At 45.0% G+C, this 19,783-nt stretch overlaps 1 protein-coding gene across 1 annotated transcript in view; it reads right to left on the reverse strand.

Moving 5' to 3' along the window:
* PRKCH (protein kinase C eta) overlaps nucleotides 1-19,783 on the reverse strand; it is a 106,838-nt gene that overhangs the window by 66,433 nt on the left and 20,622 nt on the right. Inside the window, exon 2 of the mRNA XM_042814505.1 lies at nucleotides 16,272-16,335. Coding sequence (XP_042670439.1) covers nucleotides 16,272-16,335 — 64 coding nt within the window. The remainder of the gene's footprint in view (nucleotides 1-16,271; nucleotides 16,336-19,783) is intronic.

Consider the following 19,783-nt stretch of genomic DNA (forward strand, 5'->3'; position numbering starts at 1 on the left):
GCAGACTCATCTGAGTATCCCAGATCAAAGCCTCATCTGGGCCACGCTCGCCTCAGAAGAAATAAATGAAATTCAGTTTTCAAGCTAGTTGCTTTCCAAGGGATAGGCTCAGGCCCCGCTAACAAGTGCATCTTGAGAACACAAGCTGGGGTCTGCTGCAGGACTCCTGCCTCAAGGGCAAGGTGTTACAGGACAAAAGCCAGCTACTGCCAAACCCATCTGCAGAGATAGAAGGGCACAGGAAGAGGCAGGCGGTCTGAAAACTTCCCAGCCCTCTGATCATCCCAGAGCTGCTGAGCAGCAGCAGTACCCAAACACAGCTGTTATTCTACCACTTCATCTACCCACTAAAAGGGGGCTGGGCATTTCCCTGCTTTCAAATGGCTTTGTTGATGAACCACTGGGAAAAAAAAAACAAAACACCAAAAAACCAACAAAACAAAAAAACCTGTCAGCCTGATCAAGGCTTGAAGTGTAGGAATCCCACATCACAGGCATATTTCCTGGTCCTTTTTGTAAGAGTGGAGATAAGGGAAGCCATCCCTGCACTGCACAACCCAGCCACTTCAAAGGGATGCAACACACATGATGTATTCCTCTCAGTACTCTTGCCACACAGGTTTCGAAGCAAAGCCAGCCATAAAGCTCACATTTTTCTGCTGCATTCTACCAGTCATTCCAGTACGTGTCCCTTCCCTTCCACAGGCACTAAAGGGAAACTTCAGACCTGATGACATAACTGTGACACGGAGGTCAGCCCGTAACACAGCTTACATTTATTTTTAAAATGGAAGCACGTCATAAATAAGGATTTTCTCACGAAAACAGAAAAAGGATGTGGTATGGCTGATTCAAGCACTTAAAAGAAACATGCCTTTTTCACTGCTGAGCTTCAAGCAGTTGCTCAGAGACACGGGCATAGAAAAGCCTGCCCTTTTAGGAAGTGCTTAAATATGTATTTAATTCTCATTGAAGTCAACAGAACTCAGGGGACCACAGGAAGTGCCAGACTGAATCAGAACATCGGTCCATCTCGTTCAGCATCCTGCCTGTCAGCGGGCAACCAGAAACACATGACAGCAAGATGGAGGAACCCTGCAGCTGTGAGGCAACTGGCCTCTTTTCCCCACACAAGATGTCATTTTGATCTCCTGAAGTGAGAGCTGACGCGCGGAGGTTTAATATCCCTTCCCAACATTCAATCATCATTGCACAATTTCAATAGCCTTGTTATCTGCCCTAGGAAAACATGATGAGAAGGACTTCAAGAGGTCAACCAGTTCATCCCTCTTCCCCGAGAGAGATAAAGAGCCAGCTCCTTCACTGAGCCCAAACTTCACATGAGAGAATAAAAATAAAAATGAAATTTCCTTGTATTATTTTGGAATTTGCCACCTTCAAATCCAAGAGAACATCTCCTTGATCTAGGTGTAAGCATAAACATAAGAGCTTTTCTGAATTAAAGCCACAAACCTCAGTTGGCAAAATCCCCAGTGCTGGAGTTCAGAACTTGTGCTTGTAAGCAAATTACCTAAAAAAGCAGCCCAGTCTCCAGCTTGGTTCATATCACTGCTCCATTAGGAGCCCAGCAGCTCTTGCTCTTAGGATCAAATCTCCCATTTACCAGAGTTTAAGAGAACATGTTCCCCATTTGGCTCACGTTGTCTCTGCCTGCACTGGTGAATCACAAGCCAGGCCTGACCTGAGCCTTCTCTTGGCCTCCATCCATTGACACATTATGCAGTGCTACAGCTTCCAACTTACAGACACACATTAGGTGGGAATACCCTTCCCCTTCCCAACCATCCAAATAAGGACCCTTTAGTTACTGTTTTTTGAACTAACATACAGTGCAATACAATCCTATGATTCACTTTTCATTAAAACACACGCCATGAGTCAGTTGAGTTTTGGTGGGTTTTTTAAGAACTTTTAAGAACTTTTTTTTTTTCCTAAACACCATTACGTACATCATTAAGATTTAAAGCATTTCTCAGATTTCACATTTTCCCACACTGTAGTGCTGTAGTATGTACCAATTTCTTCAGGATGCTGCACATCTTATAGGTAATCCTCGCCCATGCTTACATCCACTTCACATTAAATTCTAACAAATCTAAGCTTTGCAGGGCCTGCAGTGTTTCTAACAAGCAATCAACCCCTCTGGCTAACTGCTCTCCCATTTACTGATGCTTCCTGGAGTGAAAATGGGCAGGATTGCCCAGCACACCTCGTGGAGGCCATCTATCACATGATCTGACCGATCCAAATACACAGCCATGTCCCATAGAACAAATCTCCAGCAATTCCACGAACCACACCACAGTGTGTGAGCTCATCCCTCTGACAGCATACTGCTGACAAACACACCATCTTGCCAGCAGCCAGCCCTCACTCAGCCCTCACTTCAGCCTGCCCTTGGACTGGATGACCGACACAGCATCAGTCCCCACACCGGCAGTGTCATGGGACACGATGTCAGTGCAGAAGTTTTCCTGTTCTGCGTTCTGGAGAGTTGCCTACAGAATTTGTGTTTTCCTCCTGTGTGTGGACAGCATTTTACAGAACAAAGCTGCTCCAGACCACTTAAGAAGACACAGACGTTCAAAAGCCTCTAATTTCTGGTAAAGCACCAAACCAACAGTTCAAATACTGTCATTAAAAAAAGCAAGTAATTTTACTCAGCGATGGGAGCTGTCTGCATTCATGGTTAAATTTAGATACCTGTAACTATGGGGTACTTACTGTGCCTAGCTAGGTGTAAAAGCAACCACAAAGTTAAATACTTCCACTTCCCCGCTCTCCACTTGTACCTAACACATGCTCATGCCAGCAGCAGACATCTGCACACATTTGCACCTGGCAGTAGTTACCTGGGCCTGCCTTCCCAGCCAGAGACATCCTCCTCTGTCTCTCCACACAGACCTTTAGGACAATTAAACGTAACCATTGCAACAGCTACTTATCCATACCACTGAATGCCATTACCCTCTGCATCCAGCAAGCAGCCCTGGCCAGTGCTCAGCTCCTGATAGAGGAAGGACAAAGCAAGCTCTGCTGGAGAGAATTCACTCCTTCACAAACCTTTGTAGAACAGCGGTTTCCGTTTCAGTTATTTTATTCTAAGGCTTTTTTTTTAGTTTAGCTCTCACAGTGGTGCTGTAACCGCAACAGCAAGGGAAAGCTGCACCTTGCAGTAGCTCATCTAGCGGAGTCTGACCTTGCTGCTGCCATAACCACATGGGTGAAGGTCACCTAGACACATCCTACCTGCAAGTAGTACTGGGGGGGTTTAGAAAAGGAACACAAAAATCAGATGAAGTAAATGGAAGGCAGAGGGAGAACATGCACCCATCCTTTCCAGCAGTGCTGCAAGAGCTCTCTCAATCTGTACCCAAAGCAGGCTTCTTCACATTGACTGAAAATAAACAGAGGTTAAGCTGTTTATTTTCCAAGCCAGAAAACATCCTATCTCATGAACAAATCCTTTATGAAGACTCTATATCATTTAACCAGGAGTTATGGTTATCATCATAATCTCATGGATAGTCAAAACCACAGAAAGCCTTTCTAATTAGAACCTTATAAACACAGCACAGCATCAAAGAATCTGATAGCCCAATTCTGAAATGGGAAAAGTATTGAAAAGCTATGACCTAAAGCTGTATTTTCATTGCTGACTGTTCTGCTTCCCCAGTATACACACTGTAGATTGAAAATCTTTCTTTTTTGCAGATGTTCAGAGTTTCCATTTCAAGAATTACTTGAACACAGGAACCTGCCAAGGGAAGACAGCCACATCCACACAGAACTTGATAACTACTTGAGATTTCTCTCCCACTTCACAACCATCCAAGCTTCTGTCCTGCAGTTTCTGTCAGTCTGTGCACAAGAACAGAGATTAGTTCAAATCCCAGTTGAGGTTTATTGCAAAGCAGACACACATGGCACATCAAACAGAGGTTGGGACTTATGTTTGAACCAGCTGCTGCTGCTTCCTCCTCTGAAAGTGGGAGACATTTGGTACAAAGACCAAAGAACTAGCTGGTGCTAACAGGACTGGGCTGTCTTCTGCCAGCACTACCCAGAAAGGCCATTTTAGTGGGCAGTTCATCTTTTACGATGCTAACTAGTAAATACTGTCCTAAAGGACAAGAAGGAAAAACGATGCTCTGACCCTCCAGAATAGGAGTTTTCATCACTATAGAACAGAATTCTCAGCAGTTTTAGAGATGCACAAAATGTGAAATCATCCTTGTCCCAATCAGAGCACCAAATCACATGAATTCTGTAGTCAAGGCAAGGCCTTTGTCTCTCATGTACGTGCTGAAGTAGGGCAAACCTTCCTTCCTTCCTTCCTTCCTTCCTTCCTTCCTTCCTTCCTTCCTTCCCTGCCAGGCTGAGGACATAAACTCATCTCAGCTCTAAGCAGTCAGTAGTATTTGAGTACAAGGCTGAATGATGATGGCTGCGTGCAGCAGCAGGGAGAACAGGACCAACAAAGTTCAATCAGCGTTAGCAAGCATGACAGCATACAGCTACTGCTATAAATCCCACTACAAGCTTACTTCTAGAATGATAAAGCAACACCAAAGCCCTTGTGCCAGCAGGTGAGGAAGAGATCACAATGCTGAGCAGACATACCTCAAGCACTAAGTGCTAAGGACACAGGAGGAACAACTGCTTTTTATGTTTGCATAAGTTCTGTGAGAACACCAGAAGGAAGAAGACAGCTTGAGAAACTTAAAGCTACCAGCAAGTGTATGCTGCTGCCATGTGAGAGCCTACAGACCAACTGTGAATTCTACACAGGTTATTTTGCATAGTGTTTTATCAAGATTGCCATGAAGCTTTTCAAACATTCTCCACATCTGCTTTTACAAGTCCCTTCTGGGTTTTTTTTTTTGTTGTTTTTTTTTTTTTTTTTTTTTTTAGTAAGCCTTCCTATGGATGCTGACAGTTACAAAGAAAGCACTGCAATATATTGTGCAAAGCTGGAAAGTATGAATAGAAAGGTTTCTTCATTCATTTCTGCAGTGAGTATCGGAGTATGGAGAATAATAAAAGATTCAATGAACAACATGAACAACCTCATGCCACGGAAGACCGGGTTCTGAAAGGGAAATCACTGCATGCCAGCTAGCCTGTATTTGATGGGACAGCCACTTCCCCACGCTTCCTTCTCCCATCTCTTTACAGCCACACCACTGTGAGAGAAGGAAAAGGACGACTCCATTTTCCATCCTGTGTGTGTTTCTCTGCCAGCAGTAAGAGATGCTTTCCTTAAGTTCATTTTTATCATTCCATCTCTGCAAGTTTTTGCATTAGTTTGAGGATATTAACCTTGCGATAGTCTCCTGAAAGAGACACCAGGCTGGGATGATAACATGCCTCAACGTGCACCAAGAGAATATGCCAGGTAAGAAGTTTTCTATTTTGTATTAAAGGAGAAGCCTGAGAGAGCAGGCATCCGCAATACTGACCTGAGCCCTTCACAACCAGAGCCCATAACTGGAAGGCCAGCTCGTACCTGTGCCTGTACCCAGCGGGAGGCATGCAATGCCCACATGGCTTGGAAAAGCAGGGTAGATCAGTTGGTTCACATCAAGCCATTGGGTGGATACGAGTTTCCCTCTGGCTGCAACTGCATGTGATCTCCCAGATGCTGCTGATTTGGGTGAACACACAGCAGCCCCAGCACCTCTACCTGCTCACCATGGATTCCCCCATCCACAGCCTCCGAGACGCCAGCACAGCCCCATGTGCCACCATAGCCCCATCCTGCCACGCTGAGCTGTGTTAGAGGCAGACAACAACAGCAAAAAGCCCACTCTAATTAAAAAAAATAAAATTAGGTTGAACTGCACTAACAGCAAGCAATAGCCAGTAATATCTGCTTTGCAGGCAGAGCAGTACATCTGCTGGCTGAACAGGGCCCAGGTGGCCAAGAAGGCTAATGGCATCCCAGCTGGTATCAGAAATATTGTAGTCAGAAGGACTAGGCATGTGATCGTCCTTCTGTACTTGGCTCTGATTAAGCTGCAGCTCAAGATCCGTATTCAGTTTCAGGCCCCTCACTACAAGACAGACATTGAGGTATGGAATGTGTCCAGAGAAGGGCAACAAAGCTGTGAAGGGTCTGGAGCACAAGATCCTTCAGGAGGAGGAGCAGCTGAGGGAATGGGGATTATACTGTCTGGAGGAGGCTCGTGGGAGACCTTATCACTCTTTACAACTCCTTGAAAGGAGGTTGTGGTGAGTGGGAGTCAGCCTTTTCTCCCACATAACAGCAGCAGGAAGAGAGGAATGGCCTTAAATTGTGCCAGGGAAGGTTCAGTTTGGATATTAAGAAAAATTTATTTTCCTAAATAAAGAGTGGTGATGCAGTGGCACAGGTGGTGGAGTCACTGTCTCTGGAGGTGTTCAAGACCCGTGGAGATGTGGCACTGAGGGACATGGGCAGTGGGCATGAACAAGATTATCTTATAGGTCTTTTCCAGCCTTAATGATCCTACGATCTGCTTGTAGCCTCAGATTTACCATAAGATGGGGAAAATCTTCCCCTTCACTTGAAGATGTGCAAATACTTCTAGCAGCGTGGTATTTCTTACTGCATTACTCATAGAGACTTAACACACTAATTCCTCCTCCCCTCATTACTTATACTCATTATTATTTCCTCCTGCTTAAGCAAGTGAATTTCCATTGTAAAGCCTCCTCTTAGTCCTTCTCACCTATTAAACTGAAGAGAAACACGTTGAGATGCGATTTACTAAGAAAGGAAGCCATTTAAGCATATTATTCATTAAAAACAGGAAAATAAAACTAACAAATCAACCCTGATCTCTTCCACGATTAATTCATTCACCAGAAGCCCACAGTGTTAGAAGATTTCAAACTACACTGCCCTGATGAAGAGCACACGTAGAACCCATGGAGCGACAGCACTTACAGGTCAAAGTTACCCAGCTCTTGTGCAAAATCCTTGAGAAACACATAATTGGCATGCTGGGCAAGCAGCAGGGAGATCCTGAACTTTCCCCTCATCCTGATGCCCCAGGGCTTGCATGTGTCGTAACAACCAGCAACTCCTGCTCATGGGCAGCTCCACAGCAGGATTACAACATCCTACCAAGATGCCATACCTACACAGCCTGGCACGTGCTCTGAGATGCACCTATTTTTAAACAGATGCAGTTTAAAGCTACTTTTAGGTAGATGCTCTAGGGACATCATTCTTCAGGGCTACACGATCAGCTTCTGGATGAAAGTCAGCCAATCGCACTGAAACAAGAGTGGTTTTACACTCAAGTTTGCTTAAGATTCACGTATTACTATTTAGGCAATGCAACTTTTCCAGAGAGATGCAGGCTGAACATCAGCCTCAAAGAGGGGGCACCAGAAAGATATTCTTTATGTAACATGAGGCAAAATGCATAATGAAACTGGGATGAACACAAAGCCTGCTGCAGCAGCTTGTATCCAGAAGGACCCAACATCTTGCAGCAGTCTTACAAACTGCAACCACATTACTCAACATCACAGCCATCCCTGGGATAAAACCTCAAGTTTCCTCACTAAGGGCGCTGCACCTTTCATCAGGAAAGCAGAATGTAACCAAAAGCACAACTGAAAACTAGACAGGAAAGGATTAACTGGGAAAGTTACCTAAATCAGACAAATTAAACAGTCTCCCGTTCTGCTGCTTGGGCTGCCAACTGCTGTTGCGCAGTAGCCATCACCAGTGCCTCAGCCTCTCCCAAGCCTTTACTTGGGCTCTGGCTTTGTACTGGTGTAGAAGGATGAACAACGCCTGAATCACCTCCACCTCCGTGCAACAGCTGGATCCTCCCGGCCAACTGGCCACCCTATGGCTGGGCGGACCCTGCCCAAGCGCTGTGGCCGCACTCTCGGCTCAGACTGCACCGCCGATCCCTGCTGCTCTCAAGATTTCCATACGGCAGCTTGCTAATAAGTTCCCGAATTGCAACAACCTTAAGAAGCGGCTTGTTTACCATGTCGCTCTCCCACGCAGATTCCCACACACCATGGGCTGAGCGAAACGCTGCCACAGAGAAGCACTTGTCAAAAATAATAATAATAATAAATTCAGCCCCTTGTGCTCCAAGCTTGCTGCTGCCACAAAGATATTTGTCAAAAGGCAGCACCTCTTCTCATCGAGAAGATGATGGTAGCGTTGCAAGGAAAATACCTAACCCCCTCCCCAGCTCCTCCCCAACAGGGTTTTCATGCTGCAATACACATTTTTCCATTTCTGAGACACATTTCCAAGATTTCAAAAGCAGATGTCCCAAATCCACGCAAATACAGCTTCTAAGAATGCCAGATGCTACATGTAGAGGGAGTTGCTCGCATTGGCTCAAGATCTCTTTCTATGCAAAGAAGAGAGACTCATGGTCAGGCTGGACCAGGCTCTTAGCACCCTGATCGAGCTGTAGGTGTCCTGCTCATTGCAGACGTGTTGGAACTAGATGATCTTTGAAGACCCTTCTAACTCAAAACAACTCCATGATTCTAAGGACCTGGCAGGCTTCACCAGCCCCGTACCATCCACCAGCACCACCAACCAATTTGATTTTCACTGCTCCTTCCACTGCTGCTCCTGCCTCTGCAAGGGCTCTCCCATCTCACCCCTCTCAGTCACAGACATTCAATTCAGAGTTGGGTGAACATGATCAAAATCACCTTCTCCATCAGCTTGTGATGAACACCTCTGTCTGCAGCTCCTCTCTTCTTTCTCCCAGTGCCTCCATGGAGAAGGATCACATGGAGAGGAAATTTGTTTAGGCTCAAAAGAAACAGGATGAAAGTCAGAATGCAGTGCAATACTCACAACAATTACTTACACTGATTTAAGCAGTTCCCCTGAATAGCAGCACCCTGTCTCTTTCTACAGTCACCTCTCAGCTTGATCAATATCCAAATCTGGTTTGCTGTGCACCCCACAAACAGCTGTGCTGGCACAATGTGAGGTGTGAAAACAAGCTGGAAGGAAAACTAGCCAGATTTCATTGTGCTTTCTCTAGGATCTGTGTCACTAACAGCCAGCTCAACTGAGCTGCGAGACTGCCCAGATGTGCAACATACCATCAGCTCTTTGGATGGGATATTGGTGCCTCTCTGAAGGACTTGCTTTTCTTGCCTCATCCAACATTTGGACATGAAACACAGGACCTCAAATAACGCAAAGTAAAAACATGTGCAGGACCAGACAGGGGCCCAGATAACTCACCACTCTCTTAAGGGCCAAGAGCTGTGCACGATGCAGATGAAATGTCTTTCTGCCTTTGGCTAGTCTGCAATCAGAGTCTGCATCATGAACATATAGGAAGGCCAAACTTTAGATACAAATTCAAGCATTTCCTTGCATTTCAGGGTTTCAGTTTGTAACCTTAGCAATGAAAAGGTTTTGTTTTTAAGATGATCTCTCTAGTTTTCTAACGAAACAAAAGCATCACTGACAACAAGTTCACATCCACTGGAAGCACAGCAGTTTTCCCCTCTGCTCTCCATCTGTGGCCTTGGGCACACAGCACTGATGACAGAGGGACACACTGGCTCAACAAGTTTCACAGCTAGACGGCAGAAAAGAGCTGAGATTCTGGCATAAAAACTGCTCCACATTCTAGCTACAAACAGGCTCGGCTGGTCTCAGCACTTTTACTGCTGCCTTTCCTTGTCCCTCAAGCTCCTGTCCTTACTCTCCTCTTCCCACCCCTTGCAGAAGTTCTTCCAGAATGGTTGCCATATCTTAATTCAGAACACAAACTGAAGAGTAGAGAAGACAGGAAAGACGATGTTTAAATACTGGAGGAAGTCTGGGCACATACAGAGTTGCATGTAGGTGGTACAAGTCCCCATCCACCTTCCCACCTTGAGTTTTGTACCGAGCAGCCTGTCCCAGTAACCTTCCTTCCCAAAGCCTCTCTTAGATTGTGAGAGAAACCCTCAAGCCTTGCACAGAATGACTTATCTATAGGTACATGTGTCCTGGCAGCACAGCACAGGGCTGCGGCCGTCATCCCCGGCCATGGAATCACAACCCCAACCTCCAGCAGCTTTGTGCTCTACTCCTTTCAGCTCACATCTGCCACTCTGCTTCACTAGACTACAAACACCCACTCCAACGCACTGATGTCCTCCAAGGCCGAGCAGATAGGTTTAAGCTCCTCTGGGAACTAACGTCACTTCTTCCAGGAATCACATTAAAATAAAGCAAAATAAAATCTCTGCCCTTCATCACAGCCAGGAACTGAAATCCCAGAGCAGGTTGCAAGCTTGCATATTTATATGTAGGTTTCACAGCCTAGACAAAACACAGCCTGCTGAGGAAGTAAAGTTAACCCTAATATTGCTGTTTATGGTACTTTTACAGTGTCTGAATATCTGTGTAATCGGCAGATTTTGGCAAGCTAACAAAAAACCTCTCAGAGGCTTGAGATTTAATGCCATGGCTTGGAGCAAATCAATCACGTTCCAGGAAATGAAGGTGCTCCTGTGATCACACAGTGAGCTGCTCACCTCCTGCCTCTGCATTCAAGCTTCTCTGCAACATCAAGCAAAGCACTTAATTGCACAGAGCGTAGACCTTCCCACAGTCAAGACAAAGCAGAGGCTTTCCACCTTACTGAAGATGTCAGACAATCACTTCCAGTAATGGTATTTAGTAGCCCAAATGCTGTTTTTCAGAATATTCAGAGGCACTTCTTTTTGAACAGCACCTCCAAATTCTCTTTCACAGATTCACAGAAATGCTCAGGCTGGAAAAGGCCTTAAAGATCATCAGGTCCAACCACAATCTAACCAAGCTACCCTAACTCTAACAACCCTTCGCTAAATTCATGTCCCTGCGCACCACATCCAAACGGTTTTTAAACACACTCAGGGATGGTGATTCAACCACCTCCCTATGAAGCCCCGGCTTTGAAATTCTCTCCTTGGATCCTTAATGTTGCTGACAAGCTTTAAGGTCCTAGTGCTTCACTCGTGAGATTGTCTTGTGCTTGTTACCCTGACAGATGCTTTCTGGCTAGGCTGAGGTTGTCCTGCCTCCCATACAGAAATGCTCAGCATCAGTGGATGATGCTCCTGGTCTCTGTAAGAACACAGCCTTCTCAAGGGTGCCCTCTGGGTGGACTTCTCCCCTGTAGGGCTCTATGTTGTTCTGATCTACTTCCATCTGGAAGAGTAGAACGGAGCCAACACAGAGCACATCTGGAAACCCCTTGTCTGCAGCATGCATGTGTGTGACCAGTGTAAAGCAATCAGATACTGGGGAAAAAAAATCTATGAGGGTACAGCAAAGCACCTCCCTGCTGCTCAAGACTTTGGGCTAGGAAAGGCCTCTATATTTTCAGACTGCGTGCCTGAAACAGCAAAACACTTTTTTATCCTGTCTTGCACTGATACTGCCTGCTTAGATCAGGAAGTTCTCTGCGCAGTGTCTAATATGTGCCTTAATATTGTCCACTTTAAGTTAGTAACCCAAGAAGAGCGGCTCAACACACTGGAGGCTGAGATCAGGACTGTTTCCAGTCTTGGTTCCTACTTTCCAGTAACTATTTTCTTTCCTTTAAAAAGCAACATGAAAACAGACTTTACTGCAGTTCACAGAGGACCAGTAAACATCTTTCTTTCCTCCCTCTTGTGCAAGAAGCTAATAACGTACCTGCAAAAGGAGTCTGGCGTGGCTGAGGAACCACACTGCTGCACACAGCAAAGATTTAGCATAAAGGCAGCATCGTTTCAGACTTTAAGGGTGCAGGTCTTACTGGTGCCTGCATGAGGAAATGCTATTTCTTAAAACCATTTAACACTTGGAAAGCGCGTTCTGAGAAAAACAGCAGCAACAGACAAAGTGCACCGTGCTTGAGAACAAACCATCCCAAGTACACAACGTGACAGCCACAAACTAAAGAAACATTTCCTGCTTCAGAAGCAAGTTTGGGCTCCTGTGCTGCCACAAAGCCTATCCACATTAAGTATTTAGCAATGGGTGCTATATCTGCTCTACCATGTCACTCGGCTCTTCAATATTCTCTTTGTTCTATTTCTTGCCCAGAACTCAAATTTATCTTTGTCTTTCCTGAAGCTGGAAAAAAAAAAAAAAAAAGAAAGAAAGAAAAAAGCCAACCATAACTTACCTCACATCTCTGAAATTAAAATTCAACTTCACACCAGGATTATCACTTTGAGTGGCAACATCAAAAAGAAAAAAGACAAACGATAACAGTTTGAACCATTAAAACAGAAGCACTTCATTTTCTATGGAGTTTGCCTCATTCATTAATTCAGTCAAATAATTGCTTTGTCTTAATTTCATTAGCTTTGCTCAAAATAGCAAACAGCAAGAGCGGTGGCAAACAGAGGGCAGAGCATCACAAGCTGCAGGCAGAGCCCCTCCATTCTCCAGGCACCCAGCCTGGCCTCGATGCACCAAAGCACAGCCACCTGCTCACAAGCAGCAGTGCTAACTTCCCACCCATGTCCAGAAGCACTGACAGCATAAGTTCACCTGCAATCACTGAACAAACCCAGCCCACCCCCACCAAGCCCACATCCCTCAGTGCCACATCTCCATGGTTCTTGAACACCTCCAGGGTCAGAGACCCCACCACTCCCCGGGCAGCTGTGCCACTGCATCACCACTCCTGAGAGTTATTTCTCATAATATCCAACCTTCAGAAAGATCTGAGGATGAAGTAACAACATGAGCACTGACAGACAGACACTAACACAATGCTGCATTTTAAAACAAGTGAAGAAACACAAATAGGTAAAGAAGCCCAAATAGCCTCACTCCTGCCTCCTCTGGGACATCCTCCCCAGAGCAGAGCCAAGCCCAGCTGGACACCCGGAGATGGGATTCCAAACACAGCCCTGCCCTCTCTATCCATGCCAAAATACTTCAGGAAGCAGTGACAGATGGGCATATAAGAATTTACAGAGGACTAATCTGTAAATCTGTGCCAACTGTACCTTTTCTATAGCACACATCTTCAGACTGCATGAATACTTCTTTCAGATACACCGCATGCAGTCACAGAAGCAACATCCTTCTCTGTTCTTGTTACAGATAAAGTAGAACCAAATTAAAGCTTTGGCCAGAAGATCTATCCATCAAAAAGAAAACAACCACTCCCAAAGCCAAGTAAAGTACAAGCTGCCAAAACCACCAGGACCATCTATTTTGGGTAAGTTTTCCAGGACAGCCAAGTAATTGAGTCAGGTGTACCTAACCTTTTCTAATTCTCTCCTCCCTTTTCTTTAATTATTTTTTCAGTCTTTCACTTTACTGGAATTACATGGTGGTGCTTGAGACTTGGTAAAGCTGGCCATTTTCCTAAGCAAACAATTATCTTTATAAAAAACACCTCTGAAGTGATTCACGAATGATGCTCAGTCAGCTTCTGCAAAGGAAGATGCTCCCTGCAGCAAACACCAGCTCCACCACATTATCTTCCTGTCTCCACCACCTACTGAAAGCAGTGACAAAGAGATGCTGTGAACACACGAGGATGCCTCAAGGAGCAGCTCTATGGGCACCACCAGATCATTCTTTTTTTTTTTTTTTAATCTGACTTTCATTGCAGCACCCTGTCACTACTGCTTTCCAAGCAGGAAACACAGTGGAGTGGCACACCTGGAAGAAGTCAGTATCTGCACTTACACCTGCCCTGGATTAGGTACATTCTTGCAAACTTGGTGACCATGCACGAAACTAATCAGACAAGGAAAGCCCCAAGAGCCATTGCTGATCTTCTTGTTCTGTAAATCCATATATCTTCAATTTCTAGAGAGGAAATAGAACTGTACTATTTCCCATTTTGCTCTGAAAGCAGTAGAAAGATTTGACTTCATCTCACCCTGTTAGCAACAAGTCCTTACAGTTTAGCCTCCAGCATGGTTTTCATCCACACAATGGATTTATGCTCAGGTCCAACAGTCCTGCTCAGCCTTGCTTTAAGTGGCCAAGAAGGGCCACAGCTGTGCATGGACATGAACTGCCATGCTGCCCAGTAAATGCCTTATGTTTAGTGACCTTGATACACCATTTTTTTCATCATCAGCTTTGTTGAAGACAATGCTGTTTGCAATGCCGTTTCACTCCTGTTGCTTCTGAGGGGCCTCACAGTCCTCCAAGAGGAGTCACACCTCCTCAGTACATCTTTGCACTCTTTCCACTCCCTTCTAACAAACAGAAAACTTTTCCCAAATGAATGTGATTTGCATATATCCTTCAGCCCCCCGTCAAAGCAAAATTGTGGGGCATGTCTCCCAGGAGAAGAAAGAGTAAATTACCTTTTAACATTGTGTACACGGGCAAATGCAAGAGCAGTTCCCATAACCCAGAGTTCATATACAGACAGAAGGAGGTGCACCCTTTTTGGACAGATACAGAAGTGAAAGATGAAGTAATTCTATGTGGCTTGGCCAGATTTATACAGAAGATGGATTTCACTGGAAAACTGAACACAGGTCTTCCTCGCCCTGCTGCAATGCCCGAAGAAGAGGACGTTCTTTCTTCCACTCTTATTTCCTAGCCCTCTGAAAATAAGGGAAACAAACCACATTGCTGCTATGGTGAGAAGCCATTGGTTTTCTCTATAAATAAAGTCACATCATTTGACTTCCAGTGTGAATCATAGCCTATGAGCATCAGGATACTCTACAAACACACAGAAAGTACTGTTCATCAGTGCCTTCGCTCACACCTTTCCTTCCCAGCACCTCCACCACATGCTCTAACACTGGAGTGGGACAGGGGCTGCCACTGCACCTCAGCTCAGGTCCAAGCCAACATCACTGCTATTCGTCTCACCTGTTGCCTTGAGCCAGCACTGTGTGAAGAAACCCCCACCCCTCTGCAGCCAACAGTCTCTTCCCCATCCACGTGACCCCCATTTAGCTCCATTTAGGTACATCTAAGGCAGTGTGCTACCCTGGGGTTTCCTTCTACCTGTGGGCATTGCTCTCTCCTCCTTTCTCTAGTTCTGGTTATTAAACAGGAGATAACACCAACAAAAAAGTGACAGTCTTCTGAGATGCCCTTCAAGAATTTGTTGTTCTTCCTTCTAGTGGTCATTTACAGACATGCAGCACAAAAAATAAAATGCAGTTGTGCAACTGTTACCTCAGGAATAGGCAGTGGGACCTCAGAGGCTCACAGATCCACATGAGATCTCCCCAGTTTTGTTTTGAAAACATCTACTCAGAAAAGAAAAAAACAGCTGGATACACATTGATTCAGGTTCAAAAGTTCCAAAAGGACACAGCTGCACAAAGCAGAGCTCTCCTGTGCGTCACCCAAAGGAAGCTGAGTGCTTCACTAGCAGCTATCTGGGCCCCAGCACACAACAGGCTACAGGCTCAGCAGGACTGGTATAGCTCCCCAAAGGGTCACAGCACATCACAAGCTTAGATGCAAGCCCTTGTTTGAAATACACGTGTTTCCATGATGGAACAAAAGAACGCATTAAAAACATTAAAAATTCAGCACTCCAAGACTGCAGATAAAGGGCAGCAGAGCAGATCTTGCCCTGATTCTTGGCTTCCATATAGGAGATACCTCCCCAAACACAGTCCAGGCCACAGCTAAAACAAACAACAACCATGAAGTTGGCCTGAGGAAAATAATCTGCCTTTTTTGGAGGCCCATTTCAGACTTCCTGGGCTTTTCCAGCACGACTCACCTCCATGTGTAATCAGAGTTCATTGCTATCACAGTAAACAACAGAGAATTAAAACCACCACACAATAAATGATAGTTATGGGAAAAAAATATATCTGCCCAGATACCTTTCCAGGAATCCTAGGATTTTTTTTGGTGGAAAAGTTGCCCTATGTTTCCTGTGCAATGTGAATCCTGGAAACAGAATGGGAACCATTATGGAATAAAAGTCACACAGAAGTTTTACATATGTTCTACACGCTCACTTGCCCTTCGAGAAGCACTCAGATGAAAAGTACACGTGGCAAAAACAACCTGTTTCAAGGACAACCTCAGATAAATAATCCAGGCTGAGTGTGACACAACTCCCCACGTCCAAGATCAGAGCAACAGCAGAGCAGCTGGACTACAGCACGAGAGCTTAGCAACAGCCCTATCCTAACCTCCAGTCACTCAAGAATGCTCTGTGCGTAGTAGCATGTGACCTGTGTGGGGAATGCCATTTGTTTTGGTAACTGATGGCAATAACATACATCAGAGGTGAACCCTTTATGGAAACAAGCCAAAGGAACTCCCTTACCTTCCGTGAAGCTGCCGGTAAGAGTAATGACGACAAACACTTTACCTTCTGGTTCCAAATCCACCTGAAAAAGCAAAGGCAACATCAGGAGATTGTTTTTCAAGGCAGAGAGTCTTCTAATCAGGATGTTTCAGGACGAGTCCTGCCAGCATTTGCTAACATCCAAGCTGCATGCGGCTCTGAGCAGCCTGGTCTGGTGACTGGCGATCCTGCACACAGCAGGGGGTTGAAACTAGATGATTACTGTGGTCCTTTTCAACCCAGGCCATTCTGTGATTCCACAAACTCCTGAGCACACCCTTAACGTTATAAGAAATTAAGCACCCATCACCCAAATTGTTCAGTGCGTCCATGAAAAAGGGTGAATCGAGTCCCCAGTTTTTTAAGAAGCCCTAAATGTTGAACAGTCTCAACCATGCTAGAATAACAGCCAATTCTGTCGAAAGACCCATGTATAAATGCATGCTGAAGTACATGCATATTTTTTCCCTATTACATCCCATTAAAAATATTTCAGACTCTCAAAATACCATAATTGCTGGGGCAAACTCCTATTTCTGATATCAATCCCTTTTTCACTTCAGACCATAGAAAATAGGAAAATTAGGGTGGCTCCCTGAAAACTTTTAATCTAAATTAGACAGAGACACAGAACGTTATTTTAGCAATTAGAGATTCAATCCCAGAGTTTACCAACTTACTCTTGAAAGGAGGTATTTATTTTTTTTGTTAGCAGCTTTCTAACTTTCAGTTGGAATTTTTAATTAAGATCTTGCTCCCGTTTTTTGCTAAAAACCACTTGGTGAACAAAGTCACAGCTAAGAAATACCTGAAGTTTGCGTCAGGCTCCTCACACAGGAATCTCACTTAAATAAAGGCACATTCTCCCCATGCAAGGATAAAATTAGCAAAGTGGAGCTTCACACCTCGCGGGTACTTTTGATCTGCAGAATGGGAGTTCTGAAAATAGAGCTCTCTCAGTGGAATGACTAAACGTGATCACTTCTAACTGCATTTGCTCTTGTGCTGTCGCCTTTTCTTGGTTCAAAGTCTTTTTTGCTGAAGTACAGAAACTGTTCTCAAGTTATCAGGAATTCATTAGTGTGAGTAGAAGTAATACTGTTAAGGAAAGGAAGGGAGAACATCTTACCGACCTGACTTCAGCTGCAGACCAGAAGTGACACCCTATTAATAGGATGCAAACCACAGGAACTAAAACTGCTTGGGAAAACCCTGCCATAATGTTAATTTTATGGGTGCCATGCTTCCCAATCCCTAAAGAAGACCTGTACCTCAGCAAAAATTTCAATATTTAGCTTTGACTCAGAATAAATTTTCAGTTTGCCTGGACTGACTACTGGACTGGCTGTGTTTGAACAGCCCTCTGCCTCAATTAATGAAGACTCTTCCATAGAAACAACTTCAACTCCTGTGGTATCACAGACCTTTTTTTGCCTAAATTCCAGTTTACTGTGCAGACACGTAACTTCGTACAGGAAGAGTTAAAACGAAATGTATAGTAACATATATCTACAATATACAATCACCCAAACTGATCTATGGGCTGTCATGATTTCAGGTCATAGGTCCTGTCTCTGTGAGGCACCTTGCTTTCCCTCCTGTAAATGAGATTCCCCTGCACTAGCTAGCACAATCTCACAAAACAAGGAAAAATGTAGTGAAAGTATCAGCAGAAGATTTAGGAGAGTTTTAAAACAATCTCTCTTCCTCCAAACTTGGAGATTAAAGACCACTGAAATCCCCTACACCAACTCAGCAGTGCTCACGTACCATAAGTCAAGAGTGCTCAGGTTAAGAGGCTGTTGCTGCACTCAAGACCTACTCCTGGTGCATGTTGGCAGGATCTGGATCTAACAAAACACTGCAGCTGGAAGGCTCCAAAATGAGGACTGAAGCCCTAGAAGGTGTCTTTGGCAGAGCAACACCCGCAGGGCTGGCAGTGAAACCAGCAGTCTGTGTTGCACAAGAGGTCAGACCAGGCCATCTTAATAGACTTTCCGGTCTGACACGGACAGCAGCAACAGATAAGATACAACAAAATAAAATAATTAATATACTACTGATAGAAGCCTGCCTTTTGGACCTGCCATGATCTCCTTTACAGATGAAATCTGACCAGCAAACCATCAGCCAACACAGCATCTGAGATCAGTTCAGAGATACGTGGCAAGTACCCAAAACAAAAAATAGACTCTGACCCAGAAAACCAAAAGCAAAATGAGCTTCCCACAGCTGATCACAGACCTCCCCAAGACGAGCAGACAGCCGCTCCCAACAGCATCACCGACCCAAGGGGTCACGATTTGTTTCAATGCTGCACAGGCTGTCCTGTCCTACAACTGTGCAGTGCAGAGGGGCCCTGTGCCAACTCCTTGGGATGGGATCTGCAATGCTCCTGTAAACCAGGGCTCACGGGACGAGCAGCTTCTAAACCAAGGCCCCAGGGCTAACCTCCACCATCCCCTGCTAGACACCTTCATTATCACCTCCACACATTCTTTTCTTCGCAGTATTGTCTGTGGCTGCTCAAAGACAAAACCTATGTTTTTGCAGAGAAACAGGAGCCAAGGTATTATTCTTGACAGAGCTAGTAAAGCCAAAATGTGCCATGAGATGGTGAAGCCAGTGGTGGGGAGGCTCAGAGAAAAACTCAACAGCATGAAGACAGCAAACATGACACTAAGAAGGAGCCGTGTATGAAATGGGAACAAAAGAACTTTATCATCTGTATGCATTTGAAGTCAATCTCCAGAGAACCAGAAGTGACATTAGAAGCACGTGCTTCTATGGTGAAAAGTTTCCTAACGCCAAGATCAACTTGGCACAGGATAGCTTTCTTTAGGTAAGCATAAATTATGTTGGTAAGATGTAGTATCAGAGCAGAAAATACACCACAGTAGAAGTAACAGATACTGGGAGAAGCAAAGAAGCTGGAATTTTTCTGCACACGTAGTACTGAGAATGCAACAGGGTACTGACCTCCAAGCAAATCCCACTGGTGTGGGTTTTTTTTGTGCAGCATGGTGCACAGGAGGAGATGGGCATGTACAGCTGTAAACAGCCATTGTGCTCACCTGTCCAATGTTTTCACACCCAGCCGGGGTGGCTTCACCCATCACAACACCTGGGTGAAAAACATGGACTTCCTGGCTGTTTCAAATGGGATGTGGCAAAGTTTTAACTAAATGGGAGAGGAGCATGAGCTTTTCAGAGCAGTAGCGCCTTTAATCACCACTCTTCTAGCTCATGGAAACGGAGGAGGGCATGGTGGATGCCCCCATCCCTGGAGATATTGGCTTTCAAGGATCTTTACAGGTCCCTTCCAACACCAAGAATTCTGTGATTCTCTGCCACACAAAGCATGGATAAGACTGTTCAAGCTCAAGAACTCCCTTCAGATCCATTAGAACACCACTGGATTTTGGCCGAGAGCTAAGCATATACTTTAACTTCTGATGAACTTTACAGACATACCGAAAAGAAAACAAGTG

This window comes from Centrocercus urophasianus, unplaced genomic scaffold (assembly GCF_019232065.1).
Source record: "Centrocercus urophasianus isolate 14NV4802_14NV808 unplaced genomic scaffold, USGS_Curo_1.0 seq_14, whole genome shotgun sequence".
In the NCBI taxonomy this organism is placed as follows: Eukaryota; Metazoa; Chordata; class Aves; order Galliformes; family Phasianidae; genus Centrocercus; species Centrocercus urophasianus.